This window comes from Pseudopipra pipra, chromosome 10 (assembly GCF_036250125.1).
Source record: "Pseudopipra pipra isolate bDixPip1 chromosome 10, bDixPip1.hap1, whole genome shotgun sequence".
Lineage (NCBI taxonomy): Eukaryota > Metazoa > Chordata > Aves > Passeriformes > Pipridae > Pseudopipra > Pseudopipra pipra.
The window spans coordinates 8,873,638-8,897,376 of NC_087558.1; the positions used below are offsets into that span (position 1 = coordinate 8,873,638).

A 23,739-nucleotide genomic window follows, 5' to 3' on the forward strand; every position below is an offset into this window, starting at 1 on the left:
TTTGCAGCAGCTGAACTCGCATATTAATGGACTGCACTGCTTAGTGCATTCTGATGTGCTATTAGGTATCAAACAGAGCCCCGTGGTAAATCCCGTTCATTATGGGTATCTGAGTTTGCACCAGGGCTGAACTTTGTGTTTCTTCCTTGAGTTACACCAGCCCAAGTGAGGTCAGGGTCTAGCTAGAAGTCTCCTGGAACTCTGCTGCTGTTAATTGTAATGGCAAGAACAGTTCTTCCTCAGTGTATGAATGAAAAGCTTTTTAAATTTTTATATACTGAAAGAGAATAAGGTGCACTCATAAGCACCATGCGTTGTCTATCTAGACTGCTACCCAGAGTGAGAAATGTCCTCCCTGTCACAGTGTACTGAGATGTAAGGGATAAAAGTTGTTAGGCAAATGTGAGGCAGAGTTGCAGGAAAGGTTATCTTCCCATGAAGAATGTTTCCTTGTGGTCTGATCTCGCTCCTCAATCCTCCCTGCCATCCTTCTGTCACACTTGTTATATCTTCACTGCTTTTCTCGACTCATTGTGTTTTGGTTTTTTTCCTTGGTCTCTCTCCTTTCTTTTTTTATTCTTAGTTTTTTCTGTTGAATGTTTCTCTCATCTTGCTTCTTCCTATCTTGACCTTGGAAGTTTCCAGGAAATATTGTTAAAGCCTTGGTAAGCAGAGAACTGAACATACATTGCACTGTGTAGTGATGTTTTCTGCCATCACATCCCGGCCTGAGAAGAGTCCTGGGCTTCGCATTAGTGCAGTTTCCCTGGACTCTGATCTCAGATTGAGCTTTCTTTACACAGAACATGTGTTTTCTGCTGCATTTGAAAATTCATTTTCAAAAAGCTGGACACCTTGGTCTTTTTTCATTTGTTCACTAGCAAGTGTTGAAATCCTGTTCTCCCTCCGTTCTCTTTCGTTCTCAAAGTGGTTTTGGATGCTTGTGTGGAATTTATATCTCTAGTCTTCCAGTCTTATGTTTGAAGAAGAAAAAAAAAATCTTATTTTCTAAGGTTTTTAATTCCTCCAGCATTCATCTCTTCATTACTTACAAGTTAATATCTTTTTTTTCTGCTGTTGTGGTCGCCCAGTGCTTTCCTGGGCAATGGCAGGCTGACATGGCTGTCCATGTCACCTTAAATACCATCCCTGCGATACAAGGGTAAAGGAATTAAACTTGCTGGGAGTCTGTCTGGCATCTTTTCTGTTTGCCGTGGTGGCAGCAGCAGAACTGAGCAGACTGGAAACACTCTGCCAGCTAAGGCTGCCTGCGTTTGAGGAGAGAAATTCTGCCTGCCATAAGGACAGGATACTGCGGTTTCAGTGAAACCCGTTGCAGGAACTGATGGCTTTTCATGTTGCAGTAAAATGATTTAAGTTTGATGTAGATACGTGTATGTGTAGGTTTGTGTATATATGGCAAGAACGAGGTCTGATCTTTTCCTGTAAAGCTGAGTGATCAGATTCACACGTCTCTGTTTTTGTGCTTCTTCCCCTACCCCTACTTTTATATAACGCTGCCAATTTGAGCTTAGTTTTCTTAAATATATGCTTGCCATGTGTGGTGCTGTGTGTTGGTTGGGTGCAGTGATTGCTGCTCGTACTTGTAAGAACTGGCTGCTTTGTTGGAGTGGTGGACTCAGAAGGTTTTTATATGTTTGCACTTTCATTTTTTCTGGTATATTTAAAGGATTCCTAGATGAAGTTATGAAGAAATATGGCAGTTTAGTACCACTCTGTGAAAAAGATGTCATGGGAAGATTAAAAGAAGTCTTTAATGAAGATTTCTCCCATAGGTGTGTAGCACATTCTACAGCTGGTAAAGGACAAATTGCTTGCATTGCTACTGCATGCTCCATGTCTAACAACTAGCAGAACAGAACTCTGTTTAACATGACTTTGACTTAATTTTTCTCTACGTTTTCAATCCCGTTTTAGAAAACCTTTTATCACCAGGGAAATCATGAAGTATCGGGAAAAACATCCAAAACCCTCCACTTGCAATTTCCGGGTCTTCTATAATAAGCACATGCTAGATATGGATGATTTGGCTACACTGGAAGGCCAGAACTGGCTGAATGACCAGGTCAGAAATGCTTGGTGTTCATGTGCTTCTCTAGCCCTTTTTAGCCCATTTGTATTAGAATATCAGTTGTGCATCTTCTGCTAACATTACAGGTGGACTATCCTTACTTTATGTTTGAGAAGTAGAAGGAGTGGTGGGCAGCTTTTACAGTGACAAGTGCAGTTAGTCTGGAAGCTGTGAGGTGTCACAGTAGACTGGTTCCTTTTGAAAAAATGATGTTGCACTATTTTCATAAAACAGTGGCTACCCATACAGGTTTTAGAAACTCCCCCCATCCCCAAGCTAGAGCAGATTATAAGAACAACGAAGTGAAATAGCAGACTGTGGCCCACAGCCAAAAAACTGAGAAGGCTGCAGAGCCCAGGGCATGCACCAATAGATTTAAATTGAATTAAACTACATTTAAGATTGAGAGAGACTTGAAGCAGCCAGTTATGATCTCTCTGCAGGCTGGCCACTATTAGTTCCAGAGTGCTTGTCCTTCAGACCATGTTACTGTAAAGGCTTCTCTCCATATTGCTGTTTTAATGTGAAGGGTCCTGTGTTTTGTGGGAACTTGTGAAATTGGGTCTTATAATATTATGCTGTATGTATTCAACTATTTACTGACTCTTACAGATAATTAACATGTATGGTGAACTCGTAATGGATGCAGTCCCTGAAAAGGTGAGGGGTTTTGCTATCATGCAAATGTACCTTATTGAGACATTGAGGGGGAAGGGTGAAACTGAATTTCAGATACAGAATCGAGATTCAGCTCAATGATGTTTTGAGTGGTGTTCCTTTTGAGTGGTGTTGCTCTTGTTTCAGGAACTTGTATTAGCTCTGCAGGTGGTCTCTGTGGTAGCTTAATGTTACTGATGTACCTGTAGAAGACACTTGGCCAGTGTTCACCCATCCCACTCTTCTCTCTCCCCTGAAGATTTCTGTCTCCAGCTTATTTACTTCTAAAGTGCTGTGTCCATGCCCTTGCTTACCAGTCTGGTGTTTCAGCTGAAATTTCTGATGAAGATGAATTTCTGCTGAGATGACAAACCATGGGTGTTAGCATCTGAACCATGCACATGAGCTGCTTGCACTCACCCTCCCGCCCACCTCGTATCTGTGGGGGCTGTAACAGCTCAAGCTGTGTCAGCTGCCTGCCTGGTGAATGTGAATTGATGTGGAGCTGCTTGGTTCCTTGGCTGTATTGACTCTGCAGGACTCTGTTTTGTGCATCCTCAACAGAATGTTTACTGCTTTGCAACTGCAATGCCTGTTGGTGGCACTTGAGAAAAAGAAAGCAAAGAAAAAATAATCAAGAAAACAAGTTCCTCCCCCCCCCCCATTCTGTGACTAAATTTGCAGCAGTGACAATTATAAAACCCCATCTGTTTATTAGTAGGGCTGTACAATTTTCAGGTGAGACCACAAAGGAAGAACCAAACAAAACCATTCTTAGATTAGCTCTGCAGAATGTAACTCTTAAAATCTTCAAGCCCAGAAGAAAGATCATTGCTGCTTTGACTGGGAGGTGATGGCAGTTCTTCGTTAGTATTCTCTGTACTTCCCGAGTGTGTCCTGGGGTTGGGGTATTGGAGATTGTATCTGTTTGCTTGTGTCTGCTTTTTCTTCATAGTGCATAATTGAAATCCTCATGGGAGGTTTTGTGCTGGTACCTCAGAATGTGGTTTTGAAGTCTGTTGGCATAGCTAATGGGTGTTAGACTGTTTTCAGATGCTGAATTTTCTAACTTTTTTTTTCAAGTAATAACTCGAGCCTTCTACCACCTCTACACTAGCAGAATTATTAAAAGCAGATGTTGCAGATTTCTGTTTGTATTAATCTGTTCCTGTAATTGCAAGGAGCTAAGCACAGAGAGTAATAGTGTTAACCTGGAGCTAAATTTTTTTTTTAACATAAGCCTACATTTTTTTGTCATAAATGTAGATTTTTACTTACAAAATGGATCTGTCATTCCTTAAAAATGCTTTTCAATAGTAGAATATTGTTTTTGTCGGGAGCTGGTCATAGTAGTTGAATACAGAAGACCATGTTGTTGGACTAAATCTCGAAACTGTTTTGATGAATTCTTCTTTTTTTGTGTCTCAGCTTCCAGCAACTAAAGCCAGAAGTTACTCCCTTCTTCACCACCCCCGCTTTTCCAGTCCAATGTTCTCTTCCTTGATCCCTGTAAAGAACAACAAAAACTATAATTCCTTATCATGGTGTTTTTCTCCCAAGTCTGTCCCCAACAAAAAAATTAAACATGATATGCCTGGAGATACAAAAATGTAAATATAAATGCTGCAGTGGCTCACATCATATATTACAGGGAAATAAGGCTTATTTTATTAGCTTGCTGAAGAGCAGCAATAGTTTAGGCTTGGCAAAGCCTCTGTTTGTCCCTACTGGGGTTGTGTTTCTAAACCTGCATTAAATATTGCCTCATTACAAGTTGTTTTGTATAAATTATCCTGGGGGAAGGGGAATGACTGTGCATGAAGATTTCTGTGCTCATTCCTCCTCTCTCTCTTTTTTAGGTTCATTTCTTTAACAGCTTTTTTCATAGACAGCTCGTAACCAAAGGATATAATGGGGTAAAACGATGGACTAAAAAGGTATCCTTGTTAGTTCTCGGGTTCTGTTGGGCTGGGCTGAATCACTAACTTGAAACTGGGTTACAGTGTGTTATCTGCAAAGGATGGATTGGCAAAGGAGCTGAACAAATTGGGGAGAGCTTGATAAAAATAGTGTGGCACTGTTCAAGTTAGTATGGGGGTGTTGTGAAAATATGCTTCTAATGGCTAAATCTTCAGGGGTAGGTTATCTCTTTGTGTATGTTCATGCAAGTTGTTAATTTAACTGCAAGAAATGTCTCCTACTGCTCCTGGCAGTTCCAGGTACACTAATCTGTGGGAGACTAGACTTAATTCTGCTGCTTCCTTTTATCTCAAAATGGCATTCTGTGACAAAATCAAGTTGTTACTCCTGAGTAACACATACAGGTACTAGAAAGCAGAAATTAGAGACCCATGGTTAATAAGCCAAACTGTTGTTCTCATGACAAGAATAGAATTCACCTTGCTTTCCAGAACCCGTACCAGATCATGGGCTCTGATATTTTCAGAGGCAGCTAACACAAAGAGCAATACTCTCTTTTTTTTCTATGAACATTTGTCCTTTCTAATGTGGGCAATGGGGCAAGACTAATCAAGGGCCATGTTTGAATATATGATCTTTCTACAGAAGCACTTAAATAGCACACATCTGTGAAATGCTAGAGATGAACTCATTATCTAAATATAAAATCTATTCATATAATTTATTAAAAATCTCTTTAAAGTGAGATGGAATATTGGTGCTTAATATTCCCAGTTATTATTTTTTTAAAAGTTCTTTTTCTGCAGCAACTCAAGTTTTGCAAAAACCCCAAAAATGAAGGTAGATTCTGGAAGCAGAGCCTGTATTGCTCTTGCTTTTGAGGGGGTACCAGATGAGAGCAGGACAGCTCTTTAGACATTCACATTTAAAATTCTTGAAGAATCTCTAAAGCAAGATTGAGGACTAAGCATTTCTATGGGAAGGATTCTGTAGACACCTTCATCCTGCAATATGCAATTAAGGGGAAGTTGTGTCTGCTCTTTAAACACACCAGAGTATTGCACCAGGTTTTATATATGTGCTCTCCTGGGATACAGGATATCCTGTCCTGTGTCTTGCTGCAGTGGTTTGAGCTGCTGTCCCTTCTGGTCAAGGACCAAACTGACACTCCTGATCCATTCTCATGTCATCTGACTCTGTGCTGTCTTAGTGAAGTGAATTTGGGTTGCCACCGTTCTTCCTGTACATCAGGTCTTAACTAAAGACCTTCCTAGCTTTTGGCTGCCTCTTTCCACTCTTCTACTACAGGTTTGCACACCTGCAGTAATCCAACAGCTAAAGCCACATGAGGACCCTTGAGTTTAGCATGGCTCTGCTGTTGCTGGACATCACAAAAGGTGTAGTTCATTTATCTTTTTCCAGTTTTCTTTTGTGGTCTCAGCTTGCTGCTGGCTGACATCCGTCTGCTTCTCTCCAAGAATGATGGATTGCCGTGCAGTGAGTGTGCTGTAATCTGGTCAGGAAGCAGTTTCTGCAGGTGGGAGCAGGGTTGATGCTTGTCACAATGAAAGGACTGTTGTGAGCAAGGCTCAGCTGATAACTGCTATGAATGCCCAGGCCTTTTTGTCTCTTCAACTTCCCACTGTTACTCAAAAAATACACTTTCCTCTCCTACAAAAGACCTGTCTTTGCCAGTAGTGTTGCAATTTTGTACTGGTCAAATTGCACAGTGTTTAAAAAAAAATAGACATCTTCCCGCAGGATGAGTTCATTTAGTTCAGCTTTCTATTTTTGCTTATTTTCTGGACTGTACCACCAAAACCCCAGCAATTAGACACCCGTTTCTAGAGGAGCTGGAAGAAGGAAGATCATGAAAGACCCTGGCTTGGCTGGCTTCCAAAAGCATAAGGGCTCATCTGCCACACAGACACTGGGGGTGTTGCATGTGATCTGCTCATTCTGTACTTCAAGACCTTCTCCCTTGTTTGCTTGCCTGTGACCACAGTACATCTGCTACAAAGTTTAGATCAAGAAAGGATGAATCCGCTCTACCATCTCCCCTTCCTTTTCTCTGCTTACCAAAGCGTCATGCACTCCTCTGCCTTCCTCTGGCAAGTCACACAGCCTGTGTTACAGCAGAGGGAGTCAAACTGCACAGCTTGCTGGTTCTCTGGGGTGTTTGTAATGACAGCTGCTTCATAGAATTATGGAATGGTTTAGATTGGAAGAGACCTTAAAGATCATCTCATTGCAACCGCCCTTGCTGTGGGAAAGAAACCTTCCACTAGACCAAGTTGCTCAAAGCCCTGTCCAACCTTGACTTGAACTTCAAGGGTTGGGAAATCCACAGCTTCTCTGGGCAACCTGTGCCACGGTCCCACCACCCTCACAGTAAATTTCTTCCTTATATCTAATCTAAACCCTTGTCCTGTCACTTCATGCTCCTGTCAAAAGTCCCTTTCCAGCTTTTTTGTAGCCCCTTTAGGTAATGGAACGTACTAAAAGGTCTTCATTGAGCCTTCTCTTCTCCAGACTGAACAGCCCCAACTCTTTCAATCTGTCTCCACAGCAGAGGTGCTCCAGCCCTCTGAACATCTTTTTGGCCTTCTTTGGACCCGCTCCAACAGATCCGCATCCTTCTTATGTTGGAGGCCTCAGAGCTGGATGCAGTACTGCAGGTGGGGTTTCAGGAGAGTGCAGCAGAGGGGCAGAATCACCTCCCTTAACCTGCTGGCCACAGTGTTTGTGATGCAGCCCAGGATGCCGTTGGCCTTCTGGGCTGTGAGTGCACATTACTGAGTTGCGTTGAGCTTCTCACCAACCAATGCCCCAAAGTCTGTCACCTGTCCACAAGGCAGCTCTGATAAAAATCTGCTCTCACTGCAGGAGTGTCATTACTGAAGATATGTAGCTAACCTAAATTGGGCTCGATTGTGTTACTGTCATTACCTAAGAAATCCCACTTCAACTCAAATGTTGTAGTGCAACGTGAGCAGGATTTGCCACGGATACACTGATGACTAACTGTGGTACTGTACAAGGCTTCTCAGCTGCTCTCTGGGCTGTAACTGTATTTTTTTTGCCTACTAATAAATTGTGTATGAGATAAATGTGAATAATGTGGTGAAAGAGCAGAGGGGATAAAAGAAGATTTCAGTTAAGGGGTGGCAGAGAGGAGACAAATACAATTAATCTTTTGCTTTGCTGTGTTCTGCCTGTGGAATTGTATCTAATATATGTTGTTGTTCTTCTTGCCAGGTGGACTTATTCAAAAAGACTCTCTTGTTAATTCCTATTCACCTGGAAGTCCACTGGTCCCTCATTACTGTGAACATCCCCAGTCGAATTATTTCATTTTATGATTCCCAAGGCATTCATTTTAAGTTTTGTGTAGAGGTAAGAGTGACAGCTGTGTTTGTGAAGTTTGAACTGTTTTCTTAAACAAACACTCCCCCCTTTCTTCTGTTCAACCATAAACTTTAAATGCAGTATGTCTGTCATTGTCCTGCCGTGTATGAAATGAGAATCAGTGTGTCCTGCTGAGCAGTCTGAAGCACAGATCTCGAGGGTCACACCAGAGCTGGGAGTTGAGGTCAGATTGCCTATTGCCTAATTAGGCTGACCGTGTAGTCAGCACAGCTTTGGTGACTCTGTCTTGTTACTCCTGCGAAAAGCAGGAGCTCAGAGCTCAGTTCTGTAGGAAAGCAGACGAGCCCCAAGGAGAGTGAGGGTTATTCTTTCATCTGTCAAGGTACTTGTGTTTAGGAAATGATGAATTGTGGTCCTTTTGAGGGTAGGTTACCTGGGTGAGAGAACAGGACTGAGATGCTGTAGTGTTGCCCAGTGGGGTTTACTTGTAACCGTGCTACTTAACAGTGTGTTGCCTTTTTCCTTGGCCTGCGTTGGTACACACGGGGTGTTTGCCTCTGGTTATAACCCAGCAACCTTTAAAGGCTGTGACCTAAAAACTGGAGTTAAATTATCAGTCTTCCTGGTAAAGAGCAGCCAGGAAATTTTTGCTGGGCCTAGCAAATTGTAATGACTTTCTTACAAAAGCTAATTTTGTCAACTTAATTGCTTGCTTGATGCAGCAGCCTTCTACTTTTAACTGTGTGTAGTTGTTGGCTTACAGAAGAGTAGTAATTATTGTACCCAGGAGAGTTCCCAGCTAGGACTTCTGAATGAAGATAGTATGCCTGCTGGCATTTGCTGAGGATGAAGCTAATGTTTGTCCTGGGAGCAAGAGATCTCATGCTCTCCAGTGTCTGAATGTGCAGCATAAACCAGGGGTCCCTCTCAGCAGCCCTGCGGTCTCTCCTGCAGTCTTGCAATGTGACCTCTCCCATCCCACTCCAGACAAGGCATTTGTATCTGAATGTCTCACAAACGTGAGACACTTTTATTGCTGCCCTTTCTAGGGGAAGGAGGGGAGCAATATCCCAAACTCCACTGTGATCCACACACTTAAGCTGAATATTTGTGTGCTACCGTGTGTTTAAATTGTGCTATAAACCCCCAGCCTGTTTACAGAGAAGTAGAAGGATTTGCTTAACCCAAGACCGTAGTCTCATTTATCTTGCTTCCTTCCCTTCGCTTGTGTCAGCTTATTTTTTCCTGTATGTCACTAAAACTGTCCCTGGAGCTTTGTTGATTAGCTACAGAACTCAGGCGTGTTGTGTTGAGGTTCGGGCAGGAAAAATGTGATCGTATTGAACGCAAGGGCCTTGGTGTCAGCCAGTAAGCCAGGAAAAAACACATGCCAGGCTGCACTGTGTTTCTCTGCATGTCTGGGAACACTCTGACCTTGTGTCTGAATGCCACAGCTAGTCTGGTATGAAGTATAGCAGTGGGGCTGAGGGATGTTAGAGCTCTCCCTAATAGACCAAAATGAGCCTTGATGGTAGAAGGCACAAGCACCCACCAGAGTTCATGTCTTTACCTCTAGATCTGAGCTCAGCTCCTAATGCTCACATGAAATTTGTCCTCCTTGTCAGAAGGATAGCAGACAAGATGGCAATGTCTCTCTCCTGTTCTTTAGCTGGTGAATAATATTGTTGCTTTTTTCCTTTCCTCTTTAAAGAACATTCGAAAGTATTTGCTGACTGAAGCAAAAGAGAAGAATCGCCCCGAGTTCCTTCAGGGTTGGCAGACTGCTGTGACAAAGGTAATAGCAGCACTTTGAGCCCTGGAATCTGACTTTGTGGGAGATTTCATGAGGCTGCTTCTAAACCCATATATTTGTACAAGTAGTAAATGGGTTTATGCTGCACACGTGGAGGGTGCTGTGAGCGATGCAGGTAGTTACACGTGGGAATTTGAGCTCTTGCTCATTCAGCTCCTACCAGGTCTTTACCACTTTCTGCAAGTGACTTGGTGATCTGAGCCTTTCTCTGGACAATTATATATCGTGCAGCAAAACCTGCAGCTGGTGCCCATATTGACACGAGGTCAAGGACTGAATGAGCTGGATACTCAGCTTCCTCCCTTCTCCTGAAAGGGCTGTTCTGAATGCCAAAAGGATGGGGTTTGGTGAGGGAGGGAACAGGCTGATGCTGCTACTGCCGATATTTTATGTTTGCTATGGATAGAGGCTTTGGTCTCCAGGGCTGTTTGTGGCACATTGCGTTTGATCGCAAGTAAACGAAGTCTGGCAACAATAAAAGGGAATAACTTGTGTGTAGTGTAAATGAGGGAATATGTAATTTGTGTAGCCATCCCATAATGGCTCCAAAGATATAAAACAGGTCATTGCACACTAGACATACTCCCAACAGCTCCCTCCTCACACAGGTTTATTTTTAGATGCTGATACAATGATGAAATGATTCCTCTCTGCACTCATGCACAACCTGTGCAGTCAGTTCGTTCTCCTGCATTCTGTGAGGCAGAGATCTGAGAGTTGAGGAAAAACAATTACTTCTCCTCTTCAAGTGCTGGAGACATAACAGCACTAATGTGTGGAACTTTTTAGCTCTGCATATCAAAATTGAGCATGTTTGAGGAAATAATGAAGGTTGGAAGTTATCATTTGAGACTGCCTTGTTCAGTCCTGTTGTCTGGCAATGTACCATTCATCATGTTCTCTGAGACCCTTTGCTGTGGCTGGGGGAAGAAGGCCACTACTGGTAGCATGGGTGCTGAGAGTAATCTTCCTCTAGGCCTATGTGACTTTGCTGATACAGTTTTGTCCTGTGTAAAGCAGATAATGCTGTACAAACATTTATTTAAACTAATTGAGAAGCTGTTCTGTGTAGGTCACTAAAAGAAAATAAACTTGAAATAAAGACTTGTAATTTATTTTCTGTCCTACACTATATATTTTTCTAAATGTTAGGTGTTATTCTAACAAGGTGTTTGAGTGTCACCTTGCAAAATGTGGGATCAGAGTAAATAATTGCAACTCCAGTTTCTGGTGCTGCAGAACAGCTCTGAGAACGAGACGACTGATCGCTATGATGATCTTCTTTTGGACTTTAAACAGGAATTAGAGAACAAAAGGAGAAGTAAAAGGATAAAGATCTAACATGTCTCTGCTTGTTTATTTTCTTTTTAGTGCATTCCACAACAGAAAAATGACAGTGACTGTGGGGTTTTTGTGCTCCAGGTAAGAGTACTGCTTTTTACAATCAGTGGCCTGTATTGTTCATATAGTAAATGTTCTTTATTTCAACCAAGCCTTTTCCTTTTCCCCAGTACTGCAAGTGCCTCGCCTTAGACCAGCCTTTTCAGTTCTCCCAGGAAGATATGCCCCGAGTGAGAAAAAGGATTTACAAGGAGCTGTGTGAACGCCAGCTAATAGACTAATAAAATGCAGCCAACCTAATTTCTCTGGCATTTCTGACAAGTTGCAGCTGGTGTTTGTGTACTTGAATTTCTGAAAACTTCCAAGAATTTTGAGTGATTCTCAGCTGAGTGGTGTGGCCACTGTCGTTACCTCAATTTTTTGACAAGTTCTTTAACTGGCAGAACATAACAGAGCTGCCGTAGAATATTCCTAATGTCAGTTTGGTTCTCTTATGTTCTTTCCTGTATTTAATATTTATTATCTCAGCATGCATATAGGCAAAGCATGCAACTAAAACCATAAAACTGTAGATTTGGTGCACCTTTGAGATGTAGCTAGAAATGACAAATACAGGTGAATTTGTCTGGAAACATAAAGATGCATGGTATGTTTTCTGATGCAATAATGCTTTGAATGTATCAAAAAAAATCAATGCCATAAAAAGAACAGCTAGAACCTATTTGGTAGTTACATTGTCCCTGTTGTGGCTGTACAATACTGAATACCACTTTTTAGGGTGGCTAAGCTCATCTACAGTTCTAATTTGTGAAGACCCCTTTTTAAAATAGTTCAAATTGATAATAAAGTTTGTTCTGTTAACATTTATCTGGCTGCCATTATCAGCCTGTCCCTATAGATAAAAAGCAGCCTTTGCACAAATAAAGCTTCAGCACTTGTCTGTATAATAGGAACTACAGAAGTGTTCAGTCGGTCAGATTGATTTAAGTTCCTAGATGCTGCAGAAGTCTCCATGATGTGTGTATTAAGGAGAATTACAAAGCTGGCCCTGAAGAGTCACAGCTTAGATAGTAAGATAAACTCCTTGGCTGTAACTGTTTACATCTCAGATGGTTTTGAGTCATTTCTCAGATCCACAATATGCAGTGAAACCTACCATTTTGGCATTTCTTCCTTCAGCTCTGTCTTCAAAGCTTGTTGTCTTTAACCTCCCGTTGGCTTTTGCTTTTGTTCAAATATAAATTAATTCATTTCTGCTGCATCTGCTGTTTGATTGTCCCTGATTTGTTTGCGTTCAGTAGCACCGATGGGTCTGGTTGGTAATAACAGCGTTTGTGATGGGTGCTGTACAGACACAACGAGGTTGTGTCACTCTGCTCCGGAGGGGTGGGAGGCTGCGAGTCCGGCACTGAGCTTTGTGGTGTTATTGCACTGGGCAGGGATGGGTGAGAGCAGGGGATCTGTTGGTTTTTCGCCTTGGTCTGTAAACTATGATGTGCTCCTTGCTGAAGAGAGCTACTTCTGTTTGAAGAGACTTGTCTGGCGCTGCTACACCAGCAAATGTCTTTGCTGTGTTTTTCTGCCAGATAAAGGAGTGAGCCCAGAGAAAAACTATTTTCATTGCTAAACATCATCTGTTGCACAGCTTCACTTTGTGTCTGTCCATAGTCCTGGCTTCCACTGGAGGAAAACCACTTTGACTTCCTTGTCTTGCAAATTAATTCAGACTTGAGCTAAGCCAGGTGCAAATCCCTCCTAAAGGACTGGAGGGAGCAGGGGGAAGTGAGGGAGTGCCAAGCACAGTCAGGCTGGGAAGTGGAAGCGTATGTGCACTGTGCTGTGCTAGAGGAGTTCCTGCAGTATCCTTGCGTGTTCCCACTTCCCTTTGTTGGCAGCTGGCAAGGACTGGCTTAATTTAGCAAGATAAGGAAAGCTTTAAGCACTTGGTTAGATAATTTAAACAAGGAATTTATTGAATCAGAAAGAACCTTAAGACCCAGACAGGCTAAACATACATTTGCCCATCGAGTAGTGCAGAGCACCGCACAGCACATAGTTTATTTGTGTTTCCCTGAGATGTTGCTGGGAAGAACAGCAGCACCTTTTTTGGGCAAGTGATTGCGAGCAATGGAGGGTGACTTCCATGAAAATTGCGATTTGGGATGTGGTTTCTCATATGGGATAGCACGTGAGCCAGTGCTGCCATTCTTGTCTTCTCTCTGCTCTGGTATCACGTGAACAGCTCCAATGCTTATTCTGCCGTGTGGTGGGACAGCTGATCCAGGCTACAACTAGCCCAGAGGACAGAGGAGTTCTCACCTCGATGCAGCTTGTCACTGTATGTATATACCAGTATGAATGAATACTCAGGTGGCCAGGAAGAGACATGAAGGTGGTGCCAACTTTGGGTGCATGCAAGGCAGGCTTTACTCTCAAGCAAGACTCCTGGCAGAAAGGGAGTGGAATACAGAAAGAGAACTGCATAAGCAAGTTGCTTTTATTTTCAGAATTTAAGCTATTTGGTAAGGAAGCTTGAAAGGTGTCCCGTTACACCGTATCAGCCTGGGAGACTCGGTGCCTCTGAGAAAGACCCTTATGTTTTTTGTGAAAGTTGCCTCGTTGATGGATGTTTTTCATTGCATGGGAATGTGCTGAAGCACTGGACTACAGGCAGTTGTTCCCTAAAGCTTGGTGCCTGCTGCTGGTTGGTAGGTATCCATCTTCCTCTTATAGGAGACGTAGTGAGGAGTCTTTAATCGCGATCCTTTATCAGCAGCATCTGCAAAGCACAGTATTCCTGTGAACTGCGTGTTTAACGTGGGTGCTTTGAAGCACGTGCATGTGTCCCAGATCGTTTGAGGGGAGGGGGATTGCATTTGAATGTGCTGCCTTGTGAACTGGGGAACAGGGTGGGGAAACATGCATGTTGGAAAGTACTTCTTATGTGCTTTCTTGTCATCTAGAGGTTTCCTGACAAGTGTTCCAGTTGGTTATGGGGCAGCACAGAGGAGTTGCACTTGAATCTCCAGCTGTGAACACACCAGTGAGGGGCCTCTGAAAAAAAAGGAGGGGAAATTGAAAACAGAGCTAATGTAAGCAAAGTATGTTGGTGCAGGGTTGAAATTAATCACAGACAGTCGGAATCTCAGGCTCTGTAATGGTGTATCCTGTGAAACTGGACTAATTAACTCCTCCTTGAGAATGTCTTTGATGCCTTAAAGGAGATGGACTCCATAATCTGTAGTCATTTTACTAGTTCTTAAAACATTCAGAACTATGTAGAGTGTTTTTATTATGAGAGGCACATTTATGTGGATGTAGTTATGGCTGTTAGCAATTCCATTAATGTGATCTTCAGATTTTCATAAATCACTCTGAACTGGTTTGGTGGATGCTTAAATTTCACGACTTGTTCCAAAGAGATTGTCTCGCTGTGCTGATTTATACAAATAGTCCCAGAACCGGTGAAGCCTCTGTCTCGTGTGTGACAAATTTAAGCTACCTGAGTTGTAATAAACCTTAAACAGAATTGAAAATGAATTATCAGTTTCCATTTCATTTGCTTTAATCTATAGTCTTAAATGACTGTGTCCCTGATACAAATCAATAAATGCAGAATGTGGCCTTGATTCTGCAAGGTGAGTAGAGAGATGCCTATTGCTGAGCTGGTGGGTACTTGCAGAATGGAGGCTGGCCCTTTGTGCTATCTACTTTGCAGTTGCTCTGTTCTTACCTGGCTCTCTTGAGTGTGAAGGTGATGTTTTGAATGTTTCACATGCACTGACTACCAAGCCAGACAGTCTTGCACACAGTTGCTGCCTCGTGTTGTATCTCCAGTGTAATGCTTAACCTACCTTTGCTTTCTGAGAGTTTTGATTGGCATTATCTACTGTAGCATTTACTCAATTCATCGTGAAAATTTGAACCTCAGGAAGCGGAGTCAACTCCACTGAGCAGCAACTGTGCGTCGTGGGTGTGCTCTTGCATTGAATGAAGTCCATGTTCCTGTGAAGTAATAAAATTGAGTTTTACCATAAACCCTATTTTCTTTCAGTGGTTTGGTTTCAGTTTAATTTTAAAAGCAACTGATGTGATGGTTGAGGGAATGTTTGTAGCAGCTTGTTTTGGGATCTGTGTTATTAGGAGAAGCCTCTCCAGTTGATTAGTTCAATAGCTCTGAACTGCACGCTAATGATGCTCTCTGTCTTGCAGTGATACAACTTACTGGGGTTTGACTTCTGACAACATACAAGTTTGGAGATGTCACCCATTGCATAAATAAGGGTGGAAATCTTGCATTAGACACTTTATACTAAGGTGGCATTTAAAAAACACAAATCTGTCAACAGAACACGTAGGACTTAAATTGCTTTTCTGGATCAAACTATATTAGTGCCCTTCTTGTATTACTTGTGGATTTAGCCGTGTAACTATAGAGTTAAATCTTGTCTTTGCCACGTTTTTCAAAACTATACAGCTTGTGAATTTGTGATAATGGTGAGAATGAAGGCTTAGCAAATGTCTCTTTAAGCTATTAATCATGAGACTGGCAACATCATTGTCTTTATTACATTCATAATTTAAAAATCCTATCATGGAGGAGGATACATGGATGCTTGTTAAATATATTCTTCAGTGGAAAGTACTAAGAAATCAGATCATTAAAGTACAGAATCATAAGAGACACTAGAGCCTTGCCAGGAACAATAATTACTATTTATATGTAATAGGCACTGGGAGGGAAGGAGATGAGTCTGATTTGCTTGTGCCTGAACTTAATGGGTTTTATGAGTAACCAACTAGAAGGATTTGGGGATTGAATTTCATTTTGGAGCATATAATATTGCAAACTATAGAGCTAAAAACTGTTGCAAACTGAGTGAAATATCTTGAGAAATCAACTGGTTTGTTTTCTCTCAACACAAGTAAGCAGAACATGTGCGAAGCAGCTCCAGCTCCTGCCTGAAATTCTGATGAGTTCTTAATTCTTGGGTTTGATTTCAGCATTGCTGGTAACTCACCTCCCCTAATGCAGCACTTTCTTGAGGTTACAGACCTTACCTAATGCTAAGGTTACCTGGGGCAACTTTGGGAAGTGGTTGAGAGGAGGAGGGATCAAAAATCCATTGGGGAATCTGCTTGCACCACCTTGTGATAAATGTGTTGTGGGAGGAAGGGCAGGGGAGTAACTGAGCTTTAAATAAGATGTATTTAGCTGGATAATGTGGGTCAGGTCATGTTTATGGTACATGAGCTTGTTGCAGACAAGGAGCCATCTTGTTTAAGGAAACCTTTGGTCTGAGTAGGAGAGAAATGTAGGGAAGAGGTACCTTCTGCAGGGATCATTGCTCTGGCTGTAGGAACGCTATGTCTTGCCTCAAGCCCATGCATTTTAGATCAACTTAATGCAGGCAGCAACTGCAGCAAAGGAGAAAACTCCCTCTGCAGTGTTCAGCTGAACATCACGTTTGTTTAGAGCACTCGGAGCTTGACAATTTCTCCTCAGGCTCTCTGACAGCTCCAGCCCATTGAAAAGCTGACAGGCGGCTGCTGCTCCTCTGCAAACACGGGGCTGCCCGAAGGCACTTACAGATTCAGTCGATTCCAGCTCACCTTTCAGTTCCTGGCTTCTTTGGGGTTTTAGGTTTGACAGAGGGCGGGGGGGGAGGGAAGTGAGAGGGGTTGTTGTTTTTAAAGAAGTCTGAAGTACAGGTAGTTTTAAGGTAAATCATTCAGGAAACTTGGCTTAGGACATCTGCTCTCAGTTTTGCATACTGAAATGCTTCTGTTTCACGATTAATGGGCAGAAAAGAGTCTTCGGGGCAGAATTTTTGGCAGAGTTTTGGGTTTTGTCCTCCGGTGGATGACCCTTCAGGTAAATGTTTCTTTTTCCTTTAGAACATAAATATAGCTAAAAGATGCTTAAGAACTAGAGAGATGCATTGCCTTAAATTAATGGCCACTTAGGATTCTTATAGGCACTTGATTGTCCCCAAACAGGATGTCCTAGTCTTTAGAAGGAACTGGGATGTATTTTGAGGGATCAGTGCTATTTAGAAAACAGGGAGCATACAGGTTCAGCTCCCAAATTCACCATTTGATCATTTTACCAGAACAAACATCAGAACACAGCATTTGGGTTCTGGTGCAGTTCTTAACAGGGCTGTAGCTCATGGCCTTTCCTGTGGCTGGGGGGGTTCCCTGGGTGCAGCCTGAGTCAGATAGATCTTCCCAGGGTACTCTTTGGCCACCAGATGTCACGCAAGGACCACCAGAACAGCGCGTGCTGCCGCACACTCCAGCTCCTGCCCATGGGTTGACCAAGCCATGGTGTCCTGGTTGCGTGTTGCCTGCCACGTTGGTGGTTGTCCTCTCACACGTTTCTCAGCAAAGTCTGCACTGCACTTGCAGAAAGAATGTGTATGTTAAACCAAACCCCCTCCCCCACACCTTCCACCCGCCATGAAATCCACTGAAAATCCCTCTGTATCAAACATGTAAGTGTTTGGCTCCAGCGCGATTACTCCAGAGTCCCATCAATTTTACAAATTGGCCGAAACATTTTTTGGTAGAGAAGTCTTGCATACCAGAAGTCTTTAGTCTGATCAAACTGCTACCCTACCATAGATCACAACTGTTATTTTTATAACTCTGTATTACCGTGGCAAATGCTGGGAGGGGGGAGAAACCACATCAGTAGCAGCTTCTGTCTGATTTGTGGTCAGATGCTTATGACTTGACATGGTTTTGCAAATAACTAAACAAAACCAGGAATTCATTTAGGGGGGAAAAAAGAAAACAAACCCAAAACTCAAAAAAACTGCTGCATCAAATATCTTGTGTGGAGAGTCTGACTTGCTCACAATTTGAATCTTTTAATGGAAAATGGTTCAGAGCAGGAATGGGAACCAGTTGCCCTGTGTTAGAGAGCTGGGGCTGTTCTGTGGTTGTTAGCCACTGCCAAATGCTGTGACAGCCTCTGGGCCATGGATTTTTTTGAATTTTTATTTAATTGCTGGTGTCTGCTCAGGCTTTATCCTAAATTTAGTAACATTCAGTGCTCCTTTTTCTCTGCAATACCTTTATAAATTCCCATATAATCTGATCTCTAATTTTAAAGCCATCTGTCATTCTTGAGCTGTATATTTTCCAGCTTTAAAAGGTCTTGTTGAAGGAAAATTTAAATTCATGGCCTACTGAAAATGCATTTTTCTTTAAATAATTCATCAGTTAAAATGTCTTTGAACTTGTGTTTGTGTAGCTGGTGAGTCGGGGGGCAGATGGTGGGATACCTGCATAGTCCTTGCACAGATGCCATATCCACGCACTGCTCGCCCCACAGCAGCAGTGGGACCTTGCTGCATCGACACCCCACCCAGGGACCAACCGTCAGAGGTGTCCCGTGTCTGTCACACGCCGTCCTGTTCACTAGGTGGCATTGCTTCCTAGTCTAAAAGCCTCTAAAACAGTTCATTAATTATGCTAATCCCCGCAGTGAACTGCACTGCGATGGCTTTGCCCTTGGGTCTTTTTTATTCCATCTGCTTTGCTGGTGGGATTTCTTGGGTTGAGAGACCTGCAGCATCCTCATCTCAGCTGTTGAAGTTCTGGGTGTAGGGAAGGCTTTGTCTTGGAAAACTTGAAAGAGCCTGTTGGGAAAACACTGAGCGTAGTGCCCTTGCTGTTGGTAGCCAACTCTGTGGTCCCAAGTCCACAAAGTCATTGCCCTCAAGTTACTGACTTAAATTATCATCTTTAATAAAAAATGTGAATATACTTGCTGCATGGGATAGCTGCAGCAGGGATGGTGAAGCCTTGCCTGTCCTAGAGTGGGAGTGAAGTGTGCTGATGTGGGAATCCTTTCCAACATCAGACCAACCACAGGGGTAGCAGCAGAGCAAGGTGCTCTGGGTGGTAGTGAGCTACTAATCATCACTTGGGTGTGTTGAGGGAGATTTGTTCATTTTTCTCCCAGGTAGCCCTGTTATTTTACATTCTTATGCCCTTCCTTCTCCTCTTCCTTCCTCCATCTCTTAATTAAGGGCTGAAACATTGTGTCTGTTGGCAATGGAAATTAATCGGACCCTTTGGTAAGTTTTAAAATGAGGACAGGAATTTTGTCTTTACAGGCTCATTTTAGTACCAGGAATACTTGGTTTGTCCATGGGACACATCAAGAAGGCAGGTCCCTGTAAGGGGTAGCTCTCACCTCTGTTAGGTGTGAGGTCCTGGGTGTGTGAAATCACAGGAACCTGCCAGGCTGAGAACAGTCAAACCCACTGGGGGTGGCTGATGCTGTGCTTGGCTAAGAGCAGGGTGCTGCCCCTTGAAGAAGAGGATCCTGCCACTTCCCAGCCCTAAATTTCAAGTGTGCCTCTCAGCCTGCAATATTGATGCCCCTTTCCTTTGCAAACTGTGGATGTGCCACATCTGAGCTGAGACCTCCAGATGCAGCTCCGTTCTGAGCTGGTCAGGATGATGTAGTCCCACACTGGGCTCAAGCATAACCTCGCTTTGTTCTCATGAAAGGACAAGGCAAAGTAGTTTTTTGAACAAGACTTTTAATGAACAAGCAAGATAAAAATAAATGTAAATTGAAGATCCTGCTTCTCATGTGTATTTTATTAAAAACTACAGAGTTGTTCATTCTTGCTGTGTAGTATAATTGCTAAAACATGATTTGTAACCAAATATAGCTGCTTGCATTAAAAATGGCACTACTTCTTACTAGGGAGGATGATATGGTAAAGGAATGCTCATTTAAACAATTACATAGTTCAATTTTTGTATTCAAAACCTCAGCTTTTTCACTTTTAAAAAAGTGAACGTAACCTTGAGATATTTTTTAACTTGAATTTTGTTGGACTGCACTTGGATAAAGGATGATATGCAATTAAAATAAACAATATACTTTTAAAACTGGTTATATACAGAAATGAAACTTGTCAAGCCATGTTTTGCATTTCAAAGTGATTGAGTAAAAGATAATGAATGTGGCAGATTCTGGTCACAACAGGATGATGATGATGCCTTTCATCGTCCAGGGGCCTCTGTAGCCATGGAGAGGATTTCCAGAAGCCATTTATGGGAGACCAAGGGCTTATATTTCCTGGTTTAGTACCTACAGAGTTTCAAATTCTGAAATTCTAAAATCTATAGCTCTTACTCTTCCATTGTGGACTCATTTGCCGGGTGAGCAAGGACAGGAAGACTCCCTGGTTTCCCAGTTGATCTGAGCTGGGCTGGGTGAAGATCCTCTTGCCCTACACTTGGTAGCCAGATTGGAAACTGGTGGCGTGAGGAGATGAGCTTTCTGTTTGACAAAATGTGCAGATAATTACTCTGAAGTAAATAAATTCACCCTTTGTTCCAGTCTAAAGACTGATGTGATGTTTTAGTGTGGGACCCAATGCACTTGAGTACCCAAAGTGTAAGCTATCGTCTGAAGGTGAGGATGCTGCTTTCTGGATTTGTAACCTGCTAAAAATCCCACATCCCTGAAACTGAGGCTCCTGAGGAGCGAAGACAGCATGTCTTGTCTGTATTTGGATAACAGATTACACTCAGATTTTTGCCTTGGTGCATGCTGTGGCATTCAACTTTAGACACAGGTTATTTCTTTTAAATGGCAAGTGGATGTTTGACCCAAATCACCCAAAGCTGGCCTTTTTTTAAAAATCTAGTTGTTGTTGACCTGAGAGCAGACAGTCAAGGCTGTGAGTTGGTGGCTGTTTGCTGTGCATGGCAGGGTTCCCAAGGCCTCCTCATTTCTCTCATGCCCTTAGCTGAAGGTTTAAATACTTGCTGGCTGAAGCTCGGTGTTGACTGGAGAGAGGATGGGTTGTGGCATTCTTGGTGTGCAGGAAAATGCCTTTCAAACCTCCTCTCTGGTTTTTCCCAGGGTCTTCAAGAGCCAGTTGTATATCCACACCTTTCATTCCTAAGGATCCCTCTTGTGAGAACCAGCTATAAACTGTTTTGAGATGCCTTTAAAAATCAATAGTCTTGGAAAAGAGTAAACAAGTTCTTCTGATTTGAGACGAAGTCTCCAAGAGCCTGCAGATGTCTCTGGGGAGGTTCATCAAAACCATCCTCAGCTCCACTACCATGCCAGAATTTTCATCTGGGGAAAAAGAACAATTGCATTTAATTTGAAATGCTCTTTAGGAGAGGATAACTTTTATTAGAATTAAAATTAGGTGGGTTTTTTTTTAAGTTGCTGGAAAATCTTGGATACTTTCAACCTTATCTAAACAAAAACATTGATTTTTGGTTAGATGTCTCCAAAGCCACACTTCTGAAAGCTCATTCAACAGGATACTTAAAGATTTTATTTCTGTCCCAAAGGTGAAAGAAAACAACTTCAAAATGTCAGAAATGCTGTTACCTGATGAGGTCTATTTTTTGTAAGGTCAAGAAAAAGTGATGGATACAGTAACAAGTGTTTGTGCTGTTACCTTTTAAAATATATATGTGATGCTCAAGTTCATAAACTAGTGCGTGCCTTTCAGAACCTAAAAAATAGCAGCGGAAAGCAGGAGTCCTTGGTCTGTCCCTCCTTGTTTCTCCTGAAATCGATTTTTGTTTTAAGTTCTTCTGGTGTAAATAATTTTAATGAAAAGGAGAAAATTGCTAGGTGGAGTTTATCATCTGGAATATATAGGCTTAGACGCTTTCTTGAAATACAGAAGACAGGTGAGCAGAGCTCTGAATGCCCTGGAGAAATAGTACCCAACCCTTTAAAAAGAAAATTTAAAAAAAAATAAAAATCAGTTGTTATCCTGCAGTGGGCTGACCTGGTGCCACTCTGCATGAGAGGGTTGGGGCTGTGGTTTCAGACACAGCACAGCCAGGATGTACCCAAGTGTGTGATGGAGTTGCCCCTGTCCCCAGTGGACACCCTGCAGGGCCCACCCTCCCCCCCAAGAGAGGGGGCCAAGAGAGGCCTCACCCTCCAGACTTCATTTTCTCAAAACTGGTTCCAAGAGATGGGGGAAGCACATGTTTGTGAAGGGGAGGGGGAAAAAGGGGACTTGAGCAAGGTTATGATCCATCCCATGATGGATCTGTGTGATCCATGATCACACTTGCTCTGTGCTACTGTTTTCTTCTCTGCAGTTCTGATAAACATATATCAGTTTGAGGACAAAACAGAGAGAAAACACTTGAGTTAGGAAGGGACCAACTGGGCCCCAGTCTGTCGCCTTTCAGGAGAGGGTTGCATGCAGGAATCTCTACAGAGTTTTGTGCTCTCGCAAAAGCTCTTTGTGCCTTCGGGCTTTACTGATGGGATATCCTCTGAGGTGGTGGATCAAAATTTAGCTTGCCCCACTCCCCCTCACCTTCATCATGGTCCCCTAGAGCATCCTCACCCAGCCCTGCACCTCCATGCCAGCCTGCCAGGGGCTGGTACAGGTACAGCTCCCAGCTCTGGTCATTCCGACCCTGCCTTGATCCTCTCCCTGGTCATCTCCATGTGGTTTTGTCACCTCAGTGTGATTTTGGCACAAACACTGCCCAGGGCTGTGGTGATGAGCCCCGTTCTCCTTCCTGCCTGTGCCTCTGCCATCAGCAGTGACCGTCCCCAGGGCATCGCAGCAGCGAGCAGGAACCTCTTTGCTGACACCAGCGGGCGTTCGAGGGGGTCCGTAATGCTTTGCAGACAATTTTCTCTCTGTTATTGTTTTAAACTCCGTGTTAGCCAGTCCTGCTTCCCAGGTTTCTGCGTGTTTCAAATTATTTTCCCCAGAGGCATCGACAGCGTTTTTCCAAATTGAATCTCATTTATTTTCTACCCAGGTTTCCAATCTCTCTGGGGCCCTTTGTATTATTTCTCAGTCCGCACTGCCGTGTACAATATATCCTAATTTAGTATCGTCTGTGAATTATATTACCATGCCCTTTAGTTCTTCTTCTATTTAATGAAGATATTTCCAAGAAAAAAAAATCTAAACTACGTTTTATTAAAGTAAGAAGGTAGAGTCTTAAAAACTCCTTTGTGGGTTTCCAGTATGAATTCTAAATCTTTTTCAAAGGAATCTTCCGCGTTTTAAAGATAAATTAAAACCTTCCAAATATCAACGGTGGTAGGTGTAAAAATTAATCAGTATTTCAATTAGCTGAGACCTCTGTCCCTGTGTAGCAAGTTCTGCATAGGGCACTCTCTCTGACAAAGACACCATCTATGTATTTGCAGCAGATTTTTTTTTTTAAACCAACACCAAACATATGTTTTAATTCCTCAGTAAATTTGTTCCCTTTCCCTTCCTGACCTTTTCAGGTTTGCTCTCTGTAGCTGTTCTAGCAAACATGTACACTGTCAGGAATGGTGCTGAAGCAGCATATTTTAATGCAAACTGTGCAGGCTTATTCATATAGGAAGTGATTTTCAAATTCAGAATCATGAATATTTGCACTGTAAGGTTGATTTCTGTTGTAGCTTTTTATTTATAAGCTAAGAAGTGCTGCCTGTTGGTGCCAGGCTGACAGAGCATCATGCCTTCATGGTGGGAATGCGCCGTGCTATGGGAGCTGTATGTCCTATCAA

The 23,739-nt window shown here is 42.7% G+C and overlaps 1 protein-coding gene across 6 annotated transcripts in view; it reads left to right on the forward strand.

The window, feature by feature from the left end:
• LOC135419513 (sentrin-specific protease 5-like) overlaps positions 1 to 23,739 on the forward strand; it is a 204,831-nt gene that overhangs the window by 133,930 nt on the left and 47,162 nt on the right. For 4 of the 6 annotated variants that reach the window (XM_064665971.1, XM_064665970.1, XM_064665968.1 and 1 more), the window contains exons 3-9: positions 1,691 to 1,796; positions 1,939 to 2,086; positions 2,705 to 2,752; positions 4,609 to 4,686; positions 7,928 to 8,065; positions 9,750 to 9,833; positions 11,223 to 11,273. In XM_064665971.1, the coding sequence (XP_064522041.1) occupies positions 1,691 to 1,796; positions 1,939 to 2,086; positions 2,705 to 2,752; positions 4,609 to 4,686; positions 7,928 to 8,065; positions 9,750 to 9,833; positions 11,223 to 11,273 (653 nt within the window). Of the gene's footprint in view, positions 1 to 1,690; positions 1,797 to 1,938; positions 2,087 to 2,704; positions 2,753 to 4,608; positions 4,687 to 7,927; positions 8,066 to 9,749; positions 9,834 to 11,222; positions 11,274 to 11,362; positions 12,454 to 23,739 lie in introns of those variants that run through there. The other 2 variants (XM_064665973.1, XM_064665972.1) reach the window with 2 other exon arrangements.